A 21,359-nucleotide genomic window follows, 5' to 3' on the forward strand; every position below is an offset into this window, starting at 1 on the left:
TGTAGTAACCGCCTCTGACCGCCAGAGGTTGGAAAAAACCCTACTCTCGAAAGCCAGAAACTAATTGAGTTCTTGTTATCAAGTTGACATAAACAATACATTTAATCACTTATAGACAGATTGTGTTGGCATCAGTTACGTCAAAAGATTATTTAGACAAAAAGCAGTTAAACATAAAATTTTCTTACAAATTTATGTCATTCGTTTTTATTTATTTTTCTTTCTTTTTTTGTTTTTTGTTGTTATGGTTGTTGTTGTTGTTGTTGTTCTTGTGAAGCGCCTGCTCATGATTATTATCTTGAGCGGTCTTGTAAAAGATCGTTTCTTCTTTTTATCAACGACATTTCTAATGGCTATTTTTGTGTATTTTGTTTATTAATCGTTTATACATTTAGTGTCCAATCAAAATGCGTTAATTATTTTTCTGTTTAAAACTAAAATTACCTTTTAAAAATTATTTCAAGTACTACGGAAGAGGATTAAGGCCACTGAAAACAAAGAATAATGATTTAAATCTGAAAATTCTGAGATTAAAGTCAGAATTATCTTTCTGTTCATTTTTTTATTGTATTTTTCTTTTGTTTTCATTGGCCCTCGTCCGTTCTAACATAATATTTTAGGTTTACCATTCTAGCCAGAGCCGCGTTGACTTTGATTTATGGACGGTTGTGAATCTCATTTTGGCAGAAGGAGCGCGTCACGTTTCGCCTCCAGAACAACAGGGGGCGCTACTGCTCTGGCAGCCACTGTTCTTACACCAACAAAAACATGGCGGACCCAGACAAACCAAAAGCAGCTACTTGTACGTTTTTGTTTAAAAAATCCACCAAGAAATTCTCCGGAAGAAAACGAAAAGCAAGTGACAGCGATAAAGGTAGTAAACTATCATTTAGATACATTTCCTTGTAATTTTCTCCTAACTAGCGTTGTCTGTCCTCTGGATAGAATTGATAGCGGCTTCTCATCAGGGAGATCAAAACCGCGACCCAAACAGTTTGTTTATATTATCCTCCATAATAAACAGGACCAAAAACATTATGGTTTATCACCTGAAAGCTACATTTAAACAAAGAGGGGAAGTAACCTAGTTTAATTGTAATAGATTTTGTAATGTTTGTTTACACCAATTGTGTGTGTGTGTGTGTGCGCGTGTGTGTTTGTTTGTTTGTTTTAGATGGCGATAGTGACACTGAACAGACTGCTGTGGTCAGAAAAGAAAAGAAGGATGCTCGAGTCAACCCCATGATTCAAAAGGTAGAGCAGGCAAGCTAATAGATACTTAGTTATGAAGCAGCAACGTGAATGATCTATGTATTCTTTGTTCAGACAAAAAAAGTGGAGAGGGACGCTGTGTCTTCTAGTGAAAGCGAGGAGGAAAAGGGAGACAAAAAGATAACGGTTGCTTACAAGTCTTCCCGATCAGCGGTGAGTTCAGACTGCATTCATTCAAAAATGTCAGAGCCAGACAGTACAAGTCAAACACTGATCTTTTTTCCATCATGGCTCAACCTGGCTGTTGAGACAAAACATACAGGGGCTGAAACTTCACCAGAAAAGCAAATTTTAACATTATTTTACAATCTACAGACCATTCTCATCCACGTACACATGACTATGTGCCCTGAACAGTTGTTTTTATTTACTTTAAAACTTTCTACTGTACCTTGCCTTCATAAAAAGAAACCCGAGGGGCCTGAAGACATGGGTGCAACTGCCACTTATCAGCTGGACACAGAGAGAGACAAGGATGCTCAAGCTATTTTTGAGAGGAGTCAGAAAATCCAAGAGGTAGGACATGCCGCTATTGGTTAATATAAAATGAGAAATAATCAAAATCTCACCTTCGTCATTTGAGCTTTCCCTCCTCTGTCTCATTAGGAGCTAACAGGTAAAGAAGATGATAAAATATACCGTGGCATCAATAACTACCAAAAATTCATCAAGCCTAAAGACACCACCATGGGCAATGCCTCTTCAGGCATGGTCAGGTGAGGCAAGAGATATTCACATGCAGTCAGAAGATGTTGTTCACCTATAGATGCTGAAGGTTACGTTCAATCTGTGCTACAGAAAAGGACCGATTCGAGCTCCTGAACACCTGAGAGCTACAGTCCGGTGGGACTACCAACCGGATATTTGCAAAGACTACAAGGAGACGGGTTTCTGTGGATTTGGGGGTTGGTGAAAACAATCTGAACTCTTAAAACGTTCCTACTGTGAAGTCAAAGGTTTTGTTTATTAATCATGATTGCATCCGTTGCCATTAGACAGCTGCAAGTTCCTCCATGACAGGTCGGACTACAAACACGGCTGGCAGATTGAGAGGGAACTGGAGGAAGGGAGATATGGAGCAAATGGTGAGTAAATAATCGAACTTGAAATCTTCTCTTTTGCTGGCTAGACTAAGTTTCTGATGTGTTTTCATCTAGATGACGAGAACTATGAGGTGAGCAGTGATGATGAAGACTTGCCCTTCAAGTGCTTCATCTGCAGAGAATCTTTTAAAAATCCCATCATCACAAAGTAAGTACTGCGATGGTTTCTCTCCTTCAGTCCTTGTTTATTACCGGCTGGTAATCGCTGTTTCCTTAGGTGTAAGCACTATTTTTGTGAGAGCTGTGCTCTTCAGCATTATCGCAAGTCAAAGCGCTGCTACGTGTGCAACACTCAGACCAATGGTGTCTTCAACCCCGCTAAAGGTAAATGCATTTGCTCAAAAACATCCAAGAGGAGCAGAAACCAAAGTAAACAGTCACACTTGATGTTTTATTGTCATTTATTCTAGAGCTGATTGCCAAGATGGAGAAACGCAACGCTTTAGCCGACCAGCCACCGTCAGACGAAGAAGATTAGAACACGCTTTAGAACCCTCTCTGTGTTTGTCTGTGTACATTTCTAATAAAGTTCATGGCCTCGGTTCCTTTTGTACAATCATGTTGAAACACTGAAGCAGGCCTGGGTTTGTAGTAAAAGTTTTACATTTGTAACACGTTGCTTTGTCCAAACTTTCAAATATACATGCAGACAAAACCAGCACCAAGAAAACATTTACATCTGACGTCAGTAACACCCAGAGAGCCGAAGAAAAGGCTAACTTTTACGCTCTTAATGCTAAACTAATAATTACAACCTGTGCAACAAAAGAGTCTGAACCGTGAGACGATGCATCTGCTGTAGCAGACCGGAGCTAAGAAATGCTGTCAGTCCTCAGAGAGGACTGCTAGGTGCCCTTATGGTCGTCTCCTGGAGCAGACGGACCAAATCGTGTTAACACAAACGGTGGAGCGTCTCCTGGTAATATTACGTAGCAGCATTTCATTGATCCGTCTCCTGACCTTTATGGTTTGGGCTACATCTACCTTTAGAAAACTCAAGAGTTGTCCTTTTGGTTCGTGGGTGTGTGTAGAGTACAATCCGTGTAAATACCTGTGTGAGATAAACCAGTGCAGAGCAAGAATCCGCAAAGAGAACAAAAGTGAAGTGAGTCACCAACAAGAGGGTAGATGACTTCACTTTTAACCTCTGAGAACAACTAAGATTCGTAAAATCCCATCCTCTGCACAGTCGCTCAGTACAATCTTGAGCTCGTCTTTCCCGCAAAGTCCTCTACTCTCAGAAGTCCCAGTCATCTACTTCCAGTTGGCTGAAACCCGACTCCAGACTCGCCAGTCCAGAAACCGAGTCCAGAGGCTGGGTGCTCTCAAAGCAGGTGATGGGCGACACGGGTTGCAGCAGCTCGGGTAGAGCCTCTGACGGTCTGCGTTTGATCTAAAAAGTCAAACATTGTCAGTCAGACTTGCAGCTTATATTTTAGCCCTGTTGTCCATATTCAATGTTTGAACTTGAAATGTGATCATGAGGAATATTTTCATGTCCAGATCGGATTTACTCTGCTGCCGAAAACACAAAAAAGTTACAAGATTTATTTTCTGAACTTTGCTTTGAACTGGTTAAGACCAAGTTCACTCACTTTTCTTACACACCTGCAGTGGTCTCTAGTAAAAATGAATGCCTTGCGAGTTGACCTCTGGGGTGTAAAAGCTCTGGTGCTCTTGTTTCAGGAACTACAGGTTAGCCAGAGGAGTGGGGGGGCAAAACACGGCAGGATTTGGAGTTTTACTTCCTGGTATGCAAACATCTCGCCTCTGATTGGCTAACAGCAACATAACTAACAATGACATCCTGCAACATTTTATCTCCACAAATAACACGAGCCTGAAGGAGTTCTGCTATGTTGTGGAATTGCTAATGCTGTTAGCTTCTACTAGCTGAGGCATGCTCTGCTCTCTCCTGGGTGCGAAATCAACAACGGCCTTCCCGGTTACGAGCCAATATGAGTGAGTCAGTGTGACGTAGATTTGACTGGCTATAACGAGCACTCTACGCTTCATCCAACTGTACTTCGGTGCTCGACAGCTGTGGAAAAGAAAGAAAAGAGCTAGAGCACTCGGGTCAGACATTTTTTTTCCCTGAGTGCTCCATCTGTTTTCTTCTCATTGTAGATCTGATTGGCTTTTCTAATGTGATCATTTCTCCGTCTATTTTCTATCAGCGGCAAAAGCAGAAAATGGAGGCAGAGGACTATTTTCACATTCGGCCTGCATATGAAACAGATCATTCTTCATAATTAAGTAAAAGAACAATTTCTCAGCGAAGTCTCTCTTTAAAAAAATTTAAAGCAAAAGAAAAGTGTCAGATTTGTTAAGCTAATAAAGTAAAATTGTTCATTAAACGGAAAATATCCTGATGTTACCTGTTTGATGAAAGGATGACTGATGAGCGTAGCAGCAGATGGTCTGTAGAGAAAACAACATGAACAAATGTTTCATGTAATCATGTCTGATACTATTTAATCACGTTTCCCCACCTGTTCACAGGATCTCGCTGCAGACACAGTTCAACAAAGTTGTGAAAGTGTGGAGAAAACGTTCGGTTATAGGGGTGACCCCCCGACGACGAGGAAGGGTCTCCGTTTGAGTGCCGGACTCCACCGGTTCTCGGACCCTCGCAGATCCCAGAGTCGGCGCCGGAGCGGGACGGCTTCAGGGACAGCTCTTCTGGTGGAATGGTAGTGGTGTCCAGCAAACATGGAACGGTCCCATTTAGCTTCTCCAGGAGCATCTGTGAGAAAGAAGTCAAACTGATCAGATTCGATATGAAACACGACCTTCTCAGTGGCCTCATGGTTGAGTGTCCGTCCTGGGACTGGGAGTTTGGGGTTCGAATCCCGGTCGGGTCATACCAGACTTTAAAAAGTGGGACCCAAAGCCTCCCTGCTTGACACTCAGCTTAAAGGGGTTGGATTGGGGGGGTTAAACCACCAAATAGTTCCTGAGCACAGCCACTGCTGTAGCTCACCGCTCCCCACGGGGATGGGTCAGATGCGGAGATGAATTTCACCAGCGTGATGATGAATTAATGGAACTTTAACTTTAATGAACAGCACAACCTCTGCTCACCTGTGTCGCTGGCATGTCTTTAAACGGCACGTGCCCATTGGCCAGTTCACAAGCTGTGATACCAAGACTGTAGATGTCTGACCGAGAGTCGTAGCCCTGCAGATTCTGAAAAAAACATATGGACTACTACAATTACTCCTTTCCACTTATGAAAGCATAACCCTTCAGATGAGCCGTTTCTGAACCTCTCCAAAACAAAGACACAACTAGTAAACTACCTGCTGCAGCACTTCAGGGCTCAGCCATGGCAGCACCTTTACGCTGTACTGGGGGAAGTCGTGGACTACTTTTGCCCTCTGGCCATTTCGGATCAGACTGAAAATGCTCCGCAGACCAGACATGCAGACCTGTCCGTCTGCAGATATCAAAACGTGGCTGGCCTTCACACTCCTGCATGAACAAGACGGTTTCCAGATGAAAACAGTACAATGACATTCAGCTTTCTATCAATGGTTAAAAAAATAATAATAAAACACATTAAAAATACCAAAAAAAAAATGTATTTGATGCTGGTAATGACTTGTTGTTTATTAATGATTAAGTTAAGAGGATTATAAGTAAATGTGGTTTTTTAAACTGCTTTATTGTCCAAAATCTCAAAGATAATTTCTGAATCTCTCATTTCATGTTCCTCTCTTGTAGTTTTTAACACTTTACTAGCCACGACCAACACAGAAAGACCTGCCTCCTCTGAGCTGAGAAAACTCACCGGTGGACGTATCCCATGTGGTGGATGTACTCCAGCGCTTTGAGCATCCCTAGCAGGATGTATGCAATGGTCAGTTCACTCATACCGTCTGTAAAATGTGTGCAGATAAGGTCTCTAGCCGATCCTGTGAGGTGAAACATAATCACACAAGTCACCCTCCATTCACACAAGATGCTTCCGTTACATCCCAGCCGTTTCCTTACCGTACGCCATGAATGGTGTGATCACCCACAGCTCATTTTCAGCTATGAAGACGCTCTTGTATGGTAGAATGCTAGAGTGATGGAACAACTTTGACACGTGGAGTTCCCCCTAGTGGGAAAAAAGAGAGAAATGCATCTTAGAAAACGGTAACCCGACAGAAGTCAGAAGAAGTTGTGCAATACAGACAGAAGAGAAGGAGTTCCCAGGAAAGCAGAGGAAGAGACCCATAGGATCCAGTAATGATGCAGACCTGCAGATAGGTCACCATGTCATTAGTGCACGACTCCAAGTCGATCCGCCGAATGGCCACGTGTTCCCCGGTGGGTTTGTATCGAGCCATATTCACCGTCATCAAATCGTCCAAGCCCTTCCCTTCAAAACACACACTGACTTTGTTTAGGTTTAAATTCTAAATGATAAAGTTCATAGTGAATTGTTGGTGGCACAGATCCGGCTGCTTTTTAAAGGAAAGTAAAAACGTGTTGCTCGTGCCTCAGTGTGCAATTACCAATAACTGTGAGGAGCTCATAGGAGCTGCTGTCAGGGAGGAAGCTGCCCATGCTGTCTGGATGAGGCAGAGAGGTCAGACTCTCCTGACTGTCCTCATGAGCCTGGAGGAGGAGAGGAAGAAATAGCCAAATGATGTCCCGACGCTCTCAAAAAAGGGCTTCCTGGGTCAGTCACTAAAACAGCAGCCTGACGTAATACCACAGCGTTAATGAAACCCAAATCATCTGTGAAATGATAAATATCAGGAAAACTAACTGCTGGTCCAAAACGATTCAGTGATCAGGTTAAAAGTCCTGCTAAACAGTGAAGAGTAGCCCAGAGCCTCAGAAAGGCACAACATTAGTGAAACACAGAGAAAATTGTGATTTTTCTATTAAAAAAAAAAACAAACTAATGTTTTATTAAAAAGAAACGTGAAGCTTGTGCTCAACTCGTCAACGACAAATGATTTTACTCATCCTAAAAAATGTGACAGGAAACGGTAAAACTGTTGGCAGTGAGGACTCCTGAATTCCATCACGTTATCACTAAAGTGATGGAAATTAACCAACCGCAGCGGCGAGCTGTGGGGGCAAATGAAGGCAAATGAATGATTGCTTGAGTTGTTTCCAAGGCGACCAAAATGAGAAGAAGCCTACAGCATGAAAAGAGCCAACTTCACCTTTGCGGGTAAAACCAAAGCTTGTTCCACGTGCTGATGATTCCAGTGAATGTTCATTTAGATATTTTGGCTTTATGCACCCCCCCCACTCAAAGTTAACATTATAACCGTCACAGCAGAGAGGCCAAGCATGCCGAGACAGCCGCTGATTCGAGAGTATCTGAATCACCAGGGCCTTCCACCACGAACTCCACTGATCTACAGGCTGCAGGAACGCTGTCTGCTTGCCAGTCATTACACAGAAAAACACAGCAAATACAGAACATTTCATCGACACCAAAAGGGTCGAAACTTTCAGTGGAGCTCCAAAAAACATCCAAACCCCAAACGGAGCGGCTGCATGGAGCACAGCATGTGTTAGCAACACGTTTAACTCACATGACAAATTAGTTTTATTTTCTCTGTGAGGAATAACAACTTGAATAAGCAGCAGGCGCTACCGTGAGTGACCAAAAGGCCCAGCTATACAAGCATGTGCAGCAGCATGTGTCATGTGCTGGGCACTCATGCATACATACATGTGCAAAGCCTTGGGAGGGCTGTAGATTTCTCCATATAGAAATCCTAGTGTGCACATACATACGGTATAAGTGCATGCATGCACAGACACAAAAGGCACGTGAGGATGACGATGCAGTGACAGGAGTACCACACTTACTTTCCTGTGTGAGAGTCCCTGAGCTTGCTCTGGGGCAGAAAAACCAAGTCAATGACACAAAAACACGTAAACAACGACAACAAGAGAAGGGTCTGCGTTGAGAGGGGCTTTTAGAGCTGGTAGGCTCTGTCTCTGGATGTCAGGGTTAGCGTTGTGGCATTTGTCACGACAAGCAGCTTTGTTGTTCATGTGGCCACACACAGAGCAGCAGGGTCATGTTACCATTAAGGACACCAGTCTGTAGAAAGTCTGATTTATAGCAGCTACTCCGCAAGTCCTTTAAAGAGCCAGGCAACAGAAAGTGAGCACAGCCAAAACCGAAGCTGCACAAACGTGCACGAGTTACCAACGGCCTGCAAACATAACAAAGATGAAAACCAGGGAATTTTACAAATGGAATAACAAAAAAATGAGAAAACTAAAGTTTGCACAATACTGAAAGCCTTCTGTAAAGTAATAATAATAATAATAATAATAACACTGTTTACCTAAATAATATCACCAAAAGTAACTTCAGAAAACAGGATTTTGGAGTCTTATTTCCAGTTATTTGGACGTCTCGCCTCTGATTGGCTAACAGCAACGCAGCTCTACCACAGACTGTTTGCTTACCAGTGTTGATGTTTTATCTGTACTAAAAACACAAGCCTGGCGGAGTTCTGCTGTGTGGTGGCCGAGGCATTCTCTGCTCTCTCCTGGACGCTAAACCAACAACAGCCTTCCTCGTCGTGAGTCGAGATGGGTGAGTCCATGAGTGTTAAGTGACAGCGTGACGTAGATCTGTCAGGATTTTCTAATCCTGGAGTTTCACCATCGATTTTCTATCAGAAGCTAAAGCAGGAGTTAGGTGTAGGAGACTATTTTCATGTTCAGCCTGCATGAAAATCTCAGTGGCCGATCTTTTAAAAAAATAATAAGTAAAAATTGTTTCTCAGTGAAGAAACAACAACACGCATTAACCAGGAAACAGTTTCCTCTGGACTTAGATATCATAAATTAGCCATCTGTGTACCTTAACTTAGCAAATCATAATAATTATCAAATAAGCTCAACAGGTAGACTTAAAGACACCGGGTGAAATATGGTTTTTAGATCGCTGTTTTTAAAAAAAATGCGCTTCTGGTTCTTTAAAAATGTACTTTTAGTCTCTAAAAATATTCTGTGACTGCACCAATGGCAGAGATTTGAACATCCGAAGAAAGAGAACAACAATTCTGAATATAAAATTATTAAATTTAATTCAAACTAAACTTCACCTGTAAAATGAGAGCAACCTTCTAATAATTCTATATATTCCTTTAATGTTTTCCTTACCTTCTCTCCTAAACAAGCATGCACAAGATTTTAATTAGCAGGTGATTTTTGTTTAAAATTCTCTGATCGAACATTGAGACGAACAGAAATAATGGCACGATGCAGACCAAGACAGGTTAGACAAGAATGATGAGCGATACATTTATGATGGCATCTGAAAGCAGAGCACAGCGAGCACTCAAAGGATAGCGCACACCAACTGGATTGTTTGTTTTTTTGTCTCCTCAAGGGAAATAAAAGCTATTGCCGGAAGTAACTGAGCATGCTAAAACACCCCGTTAAAAACTTGAACCTCACCTCCAAATAACTCCAAATCCCGCAGGCTCTCCACACTCAATTTCTCAGATACCCAACGCTGACAGACACAGAGGGTTAATAACAAGCATGAAAAAGAGAGAAATGCAAGCAAGAGTAAGAAAATATTTTAGAGCAACACAAAGAGAAAGTATTTCTTGTTGGTGACTGCAGGTGTTAATGATGAGAACTTAATTTACAGATGAGCAAGATTCTTGTATCTTCTTATATAGGAAAAAAGCCACAAAAATATAATTAAAACAAATAAAAATATGTTTGTATTGTATAAACTTTAACATTAAATAACATTGTGTAAATAAAATCTTTCTTCGGGAACTGATTAAATTTACTGGAAATCTTTGGTAACAATTCCATAAAGTTGATGAAAGTTAATCGTGTTCTGGGCTAGCAGCCCTGTGGGCCGGTGTGTGTGGAATGACTCAGCAAACACTTACAAGAAAAGACATCGATCCACTTGAGTTTGTTACATGCGATGCTGAAAAATCTGTAAAAATAAAAGAAAAATCTATGACGAGGATCTTTTTCTGCTTTTTTCCACATTTAACTACAGATTTCTGTTTCACTATCATTAATATGTATTTCTGCATTTAGTTTTGTCCAATAAAAATGTTTTCAGACTTGTGTACGATCAAAATGCTGTATTTTTTATATTTAGGGCTCCTGAGAACATCCAAGCTGAATTCGTCATTTATCATGGGTTTTCTCTGAACAGGATGAAGCTAGTTTGACCTGTTTTAATATCCCTGATAGATTTTAGTTGTTTCTGTAACATAAAGAGTGATCTGTTTACCTGAACTGCTGAGTCAGTATTTTAAGTTTACAGAAAACTTAATAAAAACACAGTGGATGAATACTTTACACTAGGGGTGCACTGATTGCAGTTTTTGGCCGATCTTGAGGAAAAACCTGACTTGCAATACCGATACCAATGTTGTCTTAACTTTAAGCAGATTACGTCAAAGTTTCAATTTCCTTTTATTGAGAAAATCATTATTTTTATATCAAATATTAATGAACATATTTAACATTACTGTTTGAACTACAAAATCACATTTGTTCCTTTAGACTTTCATTTTTATAATTTTAAATACAAAACTTTTGTACCTGTTTTGACACAATCGTCCCAAAAAATAGGAATTATTTGCTTTAACACTAACTAGGGGTGCGCCAATTGCAGTTTTTGGCCGATAAACAATCTTGAAAAATACCCAAGATCAGGGCCGATAAATCAGTGAACCCCTACTTTACACCTCTTAATGAGGATGAAATCGTTACGCACTTTGACAGAAAGATTATTCCAACAATTTGTAATTTATTATTATTATTTAGGACAAAAATTCAACAATTGTCAGCATAAACCCATTTCCATTCTATGTCTTGCAATACGTTAAACAGCAGCACAGATATCTGGAATAATTCCCTATATTTAAGCAAATGCTTCTTATAAAAGCTCACCATTAAAACACAAAACCATTACAGGTATTGTTGAGTCAGTTTTAGCTCGCCGTGGAACTGGCTAGCAACAACAAACCACCGTCAGCTGCTGCAGCTGTCGGCGCGTATTTCAACAAACATATACAGCGTTGTTTAAACAGTATAAATACTTACCTATTTCATGTGAAAAACAACGATCTAATACAAAATTTATGAAACCTTATTTATCGAGCCATTCTCTTCAACTCAACGTTCTCTGTCGCGCACGGACGACGACACGCCCACGGAGCGTCCGCGCGTGTTGATGACGCATTCACCACTGCGTATGCTAGCGCCACAGGAGCTTTATTTACTACATTCAAAAGAAGGTAAACAAATGTACACTAATGGCTGTTTTCATAAAAATTCTTATCTTTTGTTGTTAAACATTGTTACACTATACAGCCACTTTTTACAGACGTACCAGAAGAATGAGAGACTTGCGTCAACATCGAGTGTTTCTACGCACATACACCTCGGCCTTAGCGCGGCCTTCAGCTAATGCTAACATTCTGTTCGTGTTAAGCAGATTTAGTAGATCCCGAAAGTTATTTATTCGCGCTGGTTTTCTGTCAGAAAGGAAATTAACACAACGTTTTGTCATCTTTGGACTTTAATATGTAATGGTATTACAAACGACGAGTCGTTTCGATTCGTTTTCCCGGTTGAACGAGTGGTGAAAATACGTTATTTTACATGAAACTCTCTTTTAAATATTAAATTGGTGCCAGTTGTTGTTTATGAATCTGAATGTTATTGATTTACTGGCAGAGTGAATTAGAGCCACGGTTTGTGTAGTCTTTATCTGACTTACTAAACAACCACTAAAACCCAATCGTTAACGTTTAGTCTTTAATTCTACTAAGTTACTATGTGTCATTTTTACTTTATATATATATAAACGTGATTGGCCAAAAAATGTTTTTAGATGACTAGATTTTGTTCAAAGCTTTACACTTTTTGCACTGCTAAGCGGCGATCAAGCCAAAATCAAAATTAAGCACATTTTAGGTGAGTTTCAATATTTTTTGCACCCTTGCACCCATGGTGATTTACATGCGAACATATGCTCAAAACAAATCTGTTTGATTCCCTGTCTTGTAAACATAAATGTTATACAGATTACATGCTATACTTCCAGCATTTGATAAAAATTCAAGTTTTTTCTAGAAATTAAGACGGCCACCTGTGGCCTTATTAAGGCCGTCTGTGTGGCCAACTGCCGCCACTTCTAGACTAAAGAAAGGACCCAACGAACCCCAACACAGTTTTTTTAGGTTTTTTAAAATATTTCAAATGAAATATATATTGAGAGATTTATTGGCTATTAATTAATATTGCACACATTGACTATTCAGTTGTCTTTCACAATCAATGTGCTGCTAAAACATATATATATATATGTATATATATATATATATATATATATATATATATATATATGATATTATATATATACACATACACATATATTATATATAATATATATATATATATATATATATTAGGCCTATATATATAGGCCTTAATAATCTGCTTCAGATATCGGCCATCTACAACAAAATTCTTTACAAATCGGTATCGGCCTTAAAAACCATATTAGTCAGCCTCTGGCTTAAACTACGATTTTGGTTTAAATAAAACCATCAGCTTGAAGTGATTCTTGGTCAAAGATACCAGAAGTCTCCTCCGAGGGGCAGATGAACTAAACCAGGGATTCCCAAAGTGTGGTGCGCGCACCCCCGGGGGTGCGCGAGCTGCCGCTAGGGGGTGCGCGAGGTGAAAAGTGTAATGGCTGCGGAGCTCAGAGAAGTCTGTCATGTGTCACCATTAGCGTAGAAATTCATTTGTGGGTGGGCCGAAGAAAAAGTAAGTGGGCCCAATAAATGTCATTGAAAACAAGTATATTTTTGCGCGCGCGTGTCCTTCACATGTGCCCTAGCTTCATAATAACAATGCGCCGAGCTTCAGCACTCTGGCCTGCACACGCCGATATGTTCCGTCGCGCGCGCGTGTGTCCTCCGCATGTGCCCTAGCTTCATAATAAGAATGCGTCGAGCTTCAGCACTCTGGCCTGCGCACGCCGATATGTTCCGTATTTGATCATTTTTAACGGTGTTGGAGAAATCTGAAGGTGGCGAGTCATTCTGGCAGATTGTAATTAACACCTGTCTCATGCAGGTGTTCTGACATTGTAAACCTCACACACAGAACATTGTGGAAATGATTCCCATTCAGGCTATTGACAGCGCGCTGAAGATCTGAAGTTCAGAGTGCGTCTGTCAGAAGTCAGACGCGTTCCAGCGGAACCACGGCTCACGGGTGCACATGTGAGCACATCTGGGCTGGGCAGAAGTAATTTTACAACATTGGTTTATAGCGCCAATAACGAGGCGCGGTGACTTGAGCGGCTGTGCCGCGCGCGCACACACACACAGATTCAATAAGCGCGCACGCTGCTTTAACTCCGGCGCGCCGTCAGACTGAAGGCAGAAATGAACGCTGCCTCCACCGTGATAAAAACTTTTAAGAGGTTATTTTTCATTCAAGGTCAAATTAAGATATTAGCTTCTGGGATGAGTCGGGTCCGCTCCAGCCAGTGACTCCTCATGAACCTGACCACAAGTCCTTTTACTGCAGCATTTGTTATTCCAGTCAGCATGACAGCGGATCGCAGATTCAGCCACACCATAAAACAGCAATAAGTCGGTCTGAGGTAAAAGTGAACATCATGGCTATATCTTGTCCCCTATAGACATTTGATTACGCATAAGTAGGTGATCAGCTCAGGTTTATGCAGAGCAGAAGGAAGGAGAGCGCTCTGGCCGCACAGGTTAAACGTTCCTACTTTAAGAAAACCGTTAAATTGCATTGTTTATGTGCTACCTGGGCACTCTAAATATTTATTTAAAATGAAATCAAAGGAAATTGTAATGGTATCGAATGTTTATTAATTACTATTTAAAAAATGAAAGTGATGGGGAATTTTTTTTTAACCCTGTCAGCTTAGCTTGACATCTGATAGAGAGAGAGAGAGAGAGAGAGAGAGAGAGAGAGAGAGAGAGAGAGAGAGAGAGAGAGAGAGAGAGAGAGAGAGAGAGAGAGAGAGAGAGAGAGAGAGAGAGAGAGAGAGAGAGAGAGAGAGAGAGAGAGAGAGAGAGAGAGAGAGAGAGAGAGAGAGAGAGAGAGAGAGAGAGAGAGAGAGAGAGAGAGAGAGAGAGAGAGAGAGAGAGAGAGAGAGAGAGAGAGAGAGAGAGAGAGAGAGAGAGAGAGAGAGAGAGAGAGAGAGAGAGAGAGAGAGAGAGAGAGAGAGAGAGAGAGAGAGAGAGAGAGAGAGAGAGAGAGAGAGAGAGAGAGAGAGAGAGAGATGCCCTGATGTGGGGCTGGGGGGTGTCGACATGGTCGGGACATAGAAGGGGGTGCGCGGCTAAATAAGTTTGGGAACCACTGAACTAAACGATATGAGGCCCCAGAGCTGCAGGTTGCAGACCCTCTCCATCTGCTCCTTGTTTTTATTACTGTTGACCAAAGTTGACAATTTTAACATTATTCATGTATGAATTCAGAAGGGTTTTGTAAGTGAAGGGACATTTACGTTTGTCTTTTCCCCCACAGCTCAGCCATGAACTGGAACAAGGGTGGCCCAGGTGTCAAGCGAGGGTTTGGGTTTGGAGGTTTTTCCCTTGCAGGGAAGAAAGAGGAACCTCAACTTCCTCAGAAGACTCACACAACATTTGGAGCTCCAGGATCAAGTGGAGGATACGGGAACAACCAGCAGCTCCCATCATTCTATAAAATAGGGACAAAAAGAGCTAATTTTGATGAGGAAAATGCGTGAGTGCCAACTGTCGGTGATAAATGTGTCAGTTATCTCTGGACCTGTTTAATGTAGTAATGAAATTTGTATTTTTCATGTTTGACCAGGTATTTTGAAGACGATGAAGAGGAGTCCAGCAGCAACGTGGATCTTCCGTACATTCCAGCTGAGAACTCCCCCACACGGCAGCAGATGAAGTCAGGTGGTGGCTCTGATAGCGAAGATGACCCCTTGGATGCCTTCATGGCAGAAGTTGAGGTGCGAAAATTGTAGCCGCTGTTCCATTTGTGCACTACGAATAAAATTAAAGCAGGTGTTACACAGAAGCTTACAGCAATGTATCTTTAACAGATCTTTCTTTTTTGCTTAGGACCAAGCAGCCAAAGACATGAGGAAACTCGAGGAAAAGGAGAAAAAGTTGTCCAAGTAAGACTCTTAATTTGTTTATTTTGGTCTCCAATAATCTGTTCAAAAGCCCAACCATTACACGCATATTTTTTTACGAATCGCACTAATGTGAGCTAATTTAGTCTTAGTTGGAGTTTCATTAGCTTAGCATGAGCAGCCTTTAGAGTTGCTCCCTCTGCTGTCACAAAAGAGCCATGCACCTGAGTTATTATAAGCTGGTAAGCAGATTTAGCGCCCTAAAGTTGTTTTTGGGTTGTTGGTTGTGTTTGGTGTACGAACGAGTTGCAGGGAAGTTTTTTTTTTCTCCGCTTGTTTTTCCAGGGGTGTTCGTGATGACATTGAAGAAGAAGATGAACAAGTGAGTGAGCCCTCCACAGTTATTAATCAGAGTCGTTTTCCCTCTGATCTTACAAAGCATCATCTCTCGGTTGCATTTAGGACTATTTTTGTGGTTGGACGATTTTTTTTAATCCGTCATCAAATGAGGAAAATTGCGATGAATGCGTATCTATTTGTCATCTAACTTCAAATGTTGTATCCTCCACAGGAAGCCTACTTCCGCTACATGGCAGAGAATCCCACCGCTGGGCTCACCCAAGAAGAAGAAGAAGACATTATTGACTATGATAGCGATGGAAATCCAATTCCTTCTGCGACCAAGAAAATCATCATGCCACTTCCTCCTATTGACCACTCTGAGGTAAAGCTGACAACAGCAGTCAAGAGCAGATAACCAAACAGCCCTTTGTGTTTTGATTCTGTGTAAAGTAAACAGTTTAGTTGTGGTTTTTAAACCTGTTCTCTGGTCTTTTGTTTCATAGATTGACTATCCACCATTTGAGAAAAACTTTTACAACGAGCACGAGGAGCTCGGTTGCCTCACTGGGACTCAGGTGTTGGACTTGCGGCACAAACTCAACTTGAGAGTAAGTCGGTTGTTATTTTCATGCTTGTTTATAAATTAAACTAATTAGAAAACAAAGTAAATGCAGTCTGGACTAATGTGGGTTTGTTTGTTTTTTTCTTTCAGGTATCCGGCGCCGCCCCTCCGAAACCTTGCACCAGTTTCGCCCACTTTGGCTTTGATGAGCAGCTGATGCACCAAATTAGAAAGTCTGAATATACTCAGCCTACGCCGATTCAGTGTCAGGTACAGTTTCAGATCGTACCGAGACTTCTTTGTGGTTGAAAGTAAAGTTTGATAAACCCGAATCTTGTTCTGATTAGGGTGTTCCTATTGCTCTGTCTGGACGTGACATGATTGGCATTGCCAAAACGGGCAGCGGGAAAACCGCTGCTTTCATCTGGCCCATGCTGGTTCACATCATGGACCAGAAGGAGCTGGAACCTGGAGAGGGGCCTATAGCAGTCATTGTGTGTCCCACTAGAGAGCTCTGTCAGCAGGTAAGGAACTTCAGATTTGTGGCTCTATTATTCAACCGTGTTGAGGAATTTTTTTTCTGTATTGAATCTTTCATTTTTCACTACTAGATTCATGCAGAATGTAAGCGTTTTGGGAAAGCCTACTCATTGCGTTCTGTGGCCGTCTATGGAGGAGGCAGTATGTGGGAACAGGCCAAGGCTTTGCAGGATGGAGCAGAAATTGTTGTGTGCACACCAGTAAGTAACACCAGCTTTTCTTTTATCATTTTAAACAAAATCCTTTGTATTTTGTAGCAGAAAGTAAAAAAATCCCCTCTTTCTGATTCTTATTACCCAGGGACGCCTGATTGACCATGTTAAGAAGAAGGCTACATCCTTGCAGAGAGTAACCTACCTGGTGTTTGATGAGGCTGATCGCATGTTTGATATGGGCTTTGGTGAGCCGTCGGTCTCGGTGACTTTATTATACATGATTTCTTCTTCATGGTGTCTTAATGAAACATTTTCTTTTCCTTTTAGAATATCAAGTCAGATCTATAGCCAGCCATGTCCGCCCAGACAGACAAAGTAAGAGATTTCACTGCAGTCTGTTTATTTTTATTAATGTCATCAAAGCATTTTGATATTTATTCATATGTTTTCCTTCACAGCTCTTTTGTTTAGTGCTACTTTTCGAAAGAAGATTGAAAGGTTGGCAAGAGACATCCTGATAGATCCTATCCGTGTGGTCCAAGGTGACATCGGAGAGGTGACAGTTTATGTGCTGAGATTTACAGATATCTGTCAGAGAATGGAAAACAAACTGGGCAAACAATTTTTAATTGTCCCTTAAAACTGAGCATTTCCTTCCTTTCCACACAGGCTAACGAGGATGTGACTCAGGTGGTGGAGATGCTGCCCAGCGGGATGGATAAATGGTCTTGGTTGACCCGCCGGCTGGTTGAGTTCACCTCCACTGGATCTGTCCTTATTTTTGTCACCAAGAAGGCTAACAGTGAGGAGCTGGCTACTAACCTTCAGCAGGAAGGCTACAGCCTCGGCCTCCTGCATGGAGACATGGACCAGAGTGAGAGGAACAAGGTCATCAGCGACTTCAAGAAGAAGAACTTGCCCGTTCTGGTTGCAACTGACGTAGCCGGTGCGTTTAAGAGTTGGCGATGGAGATGCAGAAGCCATTTTACTTCCATTTTGTTAACCTTTTTGCACTTTTTGTTTAAAATTCTGAGAAACTGCATCAAATTTAAAAGTTTGGTAAACATGTGTTGTTTACTCCTCTCTATCCACTTCCTCCCCAGCCCGTGGTCTGGACATCCCATCCATCCGCACTGTTGTGAACTATGATGTGGCACGTGACATCGACACACACACTCACAGGATAGGTCGAACTGGTCGTGCTGGGGAGAAAGGTGTGGCCTACACACTCCTCACCAACAAAGACACCTCGTTTGCTGGAGATCTGGTGCGGAATCTCGAGGGAGCCAATCAGGCTGTTTCTAGAGAGCTGATGGATTTAGCCATGCAGGTGAGAAAGATACTTTAAACTAAATAGTGACTGGACTAAAGAGATGCTATCAATCTATCTATCTATCTTTCTATCTATCCATCTATCTATCTATCTGTCATCTATCTGTCTGTCTCTGTCTGTCTATCTATCATATGTCTGTCTGTCTGTCTGTCTGTCTGTCTTTCTGTCTATCTATCTATCTATCTATCTATCTATCTATCTATCTATCATCTATCATCTGTCTGTCTGTCTGTCTGTCTATCTATCTATCTATCTATCTATCTATCTATCATCTGTCTGTCTGTCTGTCTGTCTATCTATCTATCTATCTATCTATCTATCTATCTATCTATCTATCTATCATCTATCATCTGTCTGTCTGTCTGTCTGTTTATCTATCTGTCTGTCTGTCTGTCTGTCTGTCTGTCTGTCTGTCTGTCTATCTATCTGTCTGTCTGTCTGTCTGTCTGTCTGTCTGTCTGTCATCTATCTATCTATCATCTATCTGTCTGTCTCTGTGTCTGTCTGTCTCTGTGTCTGTCTGTCTATCTATCTATCTATCTATCTATCTGTCTGTCTGTCTGTCTGTCTGTCTGTCGTTTATTATCTATAATTATCATTTATTTTCCCTCCTAGAATCCCTGGTTCAGAAAGTCACGATTTAAGGGTGGCAAAGGGAAGAAGCTGAACATTGGTGGAGGGGGTCTCGGTTACAAGGAGAGACCGGGGCTGGGGGCTGAAAGCTCTGTAAGTTACTATTTAATAGAACATAAACCTGCTTTTCATAACTAATGTTTGTAAAACATAACATGTGCAAACTGTCACACATTGCTGTCTGAATTCAGATTATAACAGTTCATACTGATGGTAATGACTGTCTTTGCAGGAGCGCAGCAGTAGCAGCTTGTTGTCTTCCTGTAGTAGCTTTGAAGGTTACAGTAAGCCAACAACTGGGGCAATGGGGGATCGCATGTCTGCATTGAAGCAAGCCTTCCAGGTACTGACTAAATAACACGGGCAATACAGCGATTGATAACAGTCTTTTCACCTCTACAGATGTGTCAAAATCCTATAGTTCAATATAAAAGTTGATTCTTTGGAGATGTTTTACCTCCCTGAAGGCTAATTATCTTTTTCCTTTAGGCTCAATATAAAAGCCACTTTGTGGCTGCAACCAGCGGCCCTCCGAAGCTCAGCACCAAATCTAACAGCTCCTCCGGCTGGACGAGTGCCGGCAGCCTCAACTCTGTGCCAACAGAGTCTGCCAATGGCTCAGAGCGGCACAATATTGGCGCTTTTTCAATGCCCGGCTTCACCAGTGCAGGCTCCCTGAGCTCAGTGCCCACCAGTCCGACCAGTTTACAGCAAAGCAGCCCATCACCTGCAACTCCCTCACACAGAGAAAGCTCACGAGACAGACATGGAGAGGGACGTCATGGAGACGGTCACCATCGCCACGGTGACAGGAGTGATCGGCACAGTGGGGATGATTATCACAGAGACCGGGATCGTCATGGAGACAGAGATCGTGACCGCCACGGGGACCGGGATCGCCATAGCAGTCGCCACAGCGACAGCCGCAACGGTGACAGGAGGGACAGAGAAGACCGGAGGAGTGATAGGGATGGGGGAGACAGGGGGAGCGGAGAAGGGAGGGACAGAGAGGACAGGAGGAGTGATAGGGATGGGGGAGACCGGGGGAGCGGAGAAGGGAGGGACAGAGATGACAGGAGGAGTGATAGGGATGGGGGAGACAGGGGGAGCGGAGAAGGGAGGGACAGAGATGACAGAAGGAGTGATAGGGATGGGGGAGACAGGGGGAGCGGAGAAGGGAGGGACAGAGGAGACGACAGCTTTGCAGTTCCCGACCCACCAAAACGTAGAAAGAGTCGGTGGGATAACTAAAGCTAAATAAACAAACTTCCCATTGAATCATACGTGCAGCCATCTCACTCCTGCTCCATAACAAGCTCGTCTGTTTTAGGCAGATCGAACACATCAGAGGCTAAACGTAGCACAGACCTGTAGGAGGTTTTATTTATGCAGAATGAACAAAAACTGGACTGGTGATGATGAAGTTCATGTGAGCAGACCTCAAAGTTTGTTCAGGGTAGGCAACTCTTAAAACAGCCAGTGTACATATTCTATCAAGCCCGATGTTACTGTAAGTCAAGTGAAACTGAATGATAATTTCAGCAAAACTACAAAAAAATGTGTTTTTCTCACTGAGCGTCTAACATGGCCTTGTGCTTGCCGAGCTCATGCTTTATCTTTTCCTTTGGATTTAAGTGAGTTTGCATTTTGTTTATTTGCAGAACTTTGATGTCCGTGTCTAAACTATGTACAGCTCTTGTGAATCGTTTTCAAGTTAGTGAAGTGCCTTTCCATGGCATGTAGTCTGTGAGGTGTTTTTCAAGAAGAAACTTATGTTGAAGAGATATTTCAGGTGTACAACAACACAACAAATAAAAGTTTTGATCAAAGAGACTGCTTTGATAACTTTTTTCACTGCTTATGTAAGCCTGTCTGGTAAGGTTTATTCAATGGTTCTTGAGAGGAGGGTCCGCTGGACAGTTGAACCTTAGAGGAACAACGTGGTTTTCACCCTGGCCTCGAAGCAGTAGACCAGCTCTATACCTTTAGCAGGGTCTTGAAGGGTTTGTGAGAGTGTTTTATGACTTTGGAGAAGGCGTTTGACTGTCACTCAGGAATTCCTGTGGGGATGGCTTCTGGCAGTACGGGGTACCAGTACCCTGCATGATGAGTGGCAAAGCGAGAGTTCCAGAGTCTGGGGGCCACAGCAGCAAATGATCTGTAACCTTTGGTCTTTAGCCTGGTGCTGTACAACCAGTAGGCTTTGGTCACTGGAACTCAGGGACCTGCTGTGGTGTAGGGACTGAGAAGACCACCAATGCAAGATGGTGCTTGTCCATGTAAGGCCCTA

General features: G+C 42.2%; 3 protein-coding genes across 5 annotated transcripts; 2 read left to right on the top strand and 1 right to left on the bottom strand.

Moving 5' to 3' along the window:
• Nucleotides 1–714: 714 nt before the first annotated feature.
• On the top strand, nt 715–2,917 carry rnf113a (ring finger protein 113A). Its single transcript, XM_015948789.3, has 10 exons — nt 715–874; nt 1,175–1,254; nt 1,327–1,425; nt 1,681–1,788; nt 1,879–1,988; nt 2,071–2,177; nt 2,268–2,357; nt 2,430–2,523; nt 2,593–2,699; nt 2,786–2,917. Exons 1-10 carry the CDS (start codon nt 769–771, stop codon nt 2,851–2,853), a joined length of 969 nt encoding a protein of 322 aa, XP_015804275.1. The 5' UTR covers nt 715–768; the 3' UTR covers nt 2,854–2,917.
• A 480-nt stretch (nt 2,918–3,397) lies between these two features.
• On the bottom strand, nt 3,398–11,560 carry strada (STE20 related adaptor alpha). Of its 3 annotated transcripts, XM_015948784.3 has the most exons (13): nt 11,439–11,560; nt 10,265–10,314; nt 9,813–9,870; nt 8,202–8,230; nt 6,881–6,983; nt 6,623–6,744; nt 6,372–6,480; nt 6,169–6,292; nt 5,678–5,849; nt 5,460–5,564; nt 4,868–5,121; nt 4,754–4,796; nt 3,398–3,768 (listed from the first exon to the last, which is right to left on the bottom strand). In XM_015948784.3, the coding sequence occupies exons 2-13, from the start codon at nt 10,274–10,276 to the stop codon at nt 3,613–3,615; spliced, it is 1,287 nt and encodes a 428-aa protein (XP_015804270.3). In that variant the 5' UTR covers nt 10,277–10,314; nt 11,439–11,560; the 3' UTR covers nt 3,398–3,612. The 3 variants fall into 3 exon arrangements, with proteins under 3 accessions (XP_015804270.3, XP_015804272.1, XP_015804271.1); XM_015948786.3 differs by lacking the exon at nt 8,202–8,230 and having other exon boundaries at nt 11,439–11,458; XM_015948785.3 differs by lacking the exons at nt 8,202–8,230; nt 9,813–9,870.
• ddx42 (DEAD (Asp-Glu-Ala-Asp) box helicase 42) lies at nt 11,536–20,399 on the top strand. The gene is made up of 18 exons (XM_070551412.1): nt 11,536–11,632; nt 14,919–15,137; nt 15,228–15,378; nt 15,491–15,546; nt 15,850–15,886; nt 16,076–16,228; nt 16,350–16,454; nt 16,559–16,678; nt 16,756–16,932; nt 17,020–17,148; nt 17,249–17,348; nt 17,431–17,478; nt 17,562–17,659; nt 17,773–18,049; nt 18,207–18,433; nt 19,052–19,162; nt 19,302–19,412; nt 19,559–20,399. The coding sequence occupies exons 2-18, from the start codon at nt 14,926–14,928 to the stop codon at nt 20,318–20,320; spliced, it is 2,874 nt and encodes a 957-aa protein (XP_070407513.1). The 5' UTR covers nt 11,536–11,632; nt 14,919–14,925; the 3' UTR covers nt 20,321–20,399.
• Nucleotides 20,400–21,359: the final 960 nt, after the last annotated feature.

Source organism: Nothobranchius furzeri, chromosome 5 (genome assembly GCF_043380555.1).
Source record: "Nothobranchius furzeri strain GRZ-AD chromosome 5, NfurGRZ-RIMD1, whole genome shotgun sequence".
In the NCBI taxonomy this organism is placed as follows: Eukaryota; Metazoa; Chordata; class Actinopteri; order Cyprinodontiformes; family Nothobranchiidae; genus Nothobranchius; species Nothobranchius furzeri.

Coding starts and splice junctions, on each gene's coding strand:
- rnf113a (XM_015948789.3), top strand. CDS start 769: ATGGCGGACCCAGACAAACCAAAAGCAGCTACTTGTACGTTTTTGTTT. Junction 1,255..1,326: donor TCAACCCCATGATTCAAAAG/GTAGAGCAGGCA, acceptor TTCTTTGTTCAG/ACAAAAAAAGTGGAGAGGGA. Junction 1,789..1,878: donor GGAGTCAGAAAATCCAAGAG/GTAGGACATGCC, acceptor CTGTCTCATTAG/GAGCTAACAGGTAAAGAAGA.
- strada (XM_015948784.3), bottom strand. Junction 8,231..9,812: donor GGATTTGGAGTTATTTGGAG/GTGAGGTTCAAG, acceptor TTTCTGCCCCAG/AGCAAGCTCAGGGACTCTCA. Junction 6,293..6,371: donor CACACCATTCATGGCGTACG/GTAAGGAAACGG, acceptor TTCACCTCACAG/GATCGGCTAGAGACCTTATC.
- ddx42 (XM_070551412.1), top strand. CDS start 14,926: ATGAACTGGAACAAGGGTGGCCCAGGTGTCAAGCGAGGGTTTGGGTTT. Junction 15,379..15,490: donor CCTTCATGGCAGAAGTTGAG/GTGCGAAAATTG, acceptor TTTTTTGCTTAG/GACCAAGCAGCCAAAGACAT. Junction 17,349..17,430: donor CATGTTTGATATGGGCTTTG/GTGAGCCGTCGG, acceptor TTTTCCTTTTAG/AATATCAAGTCAGATCTATA.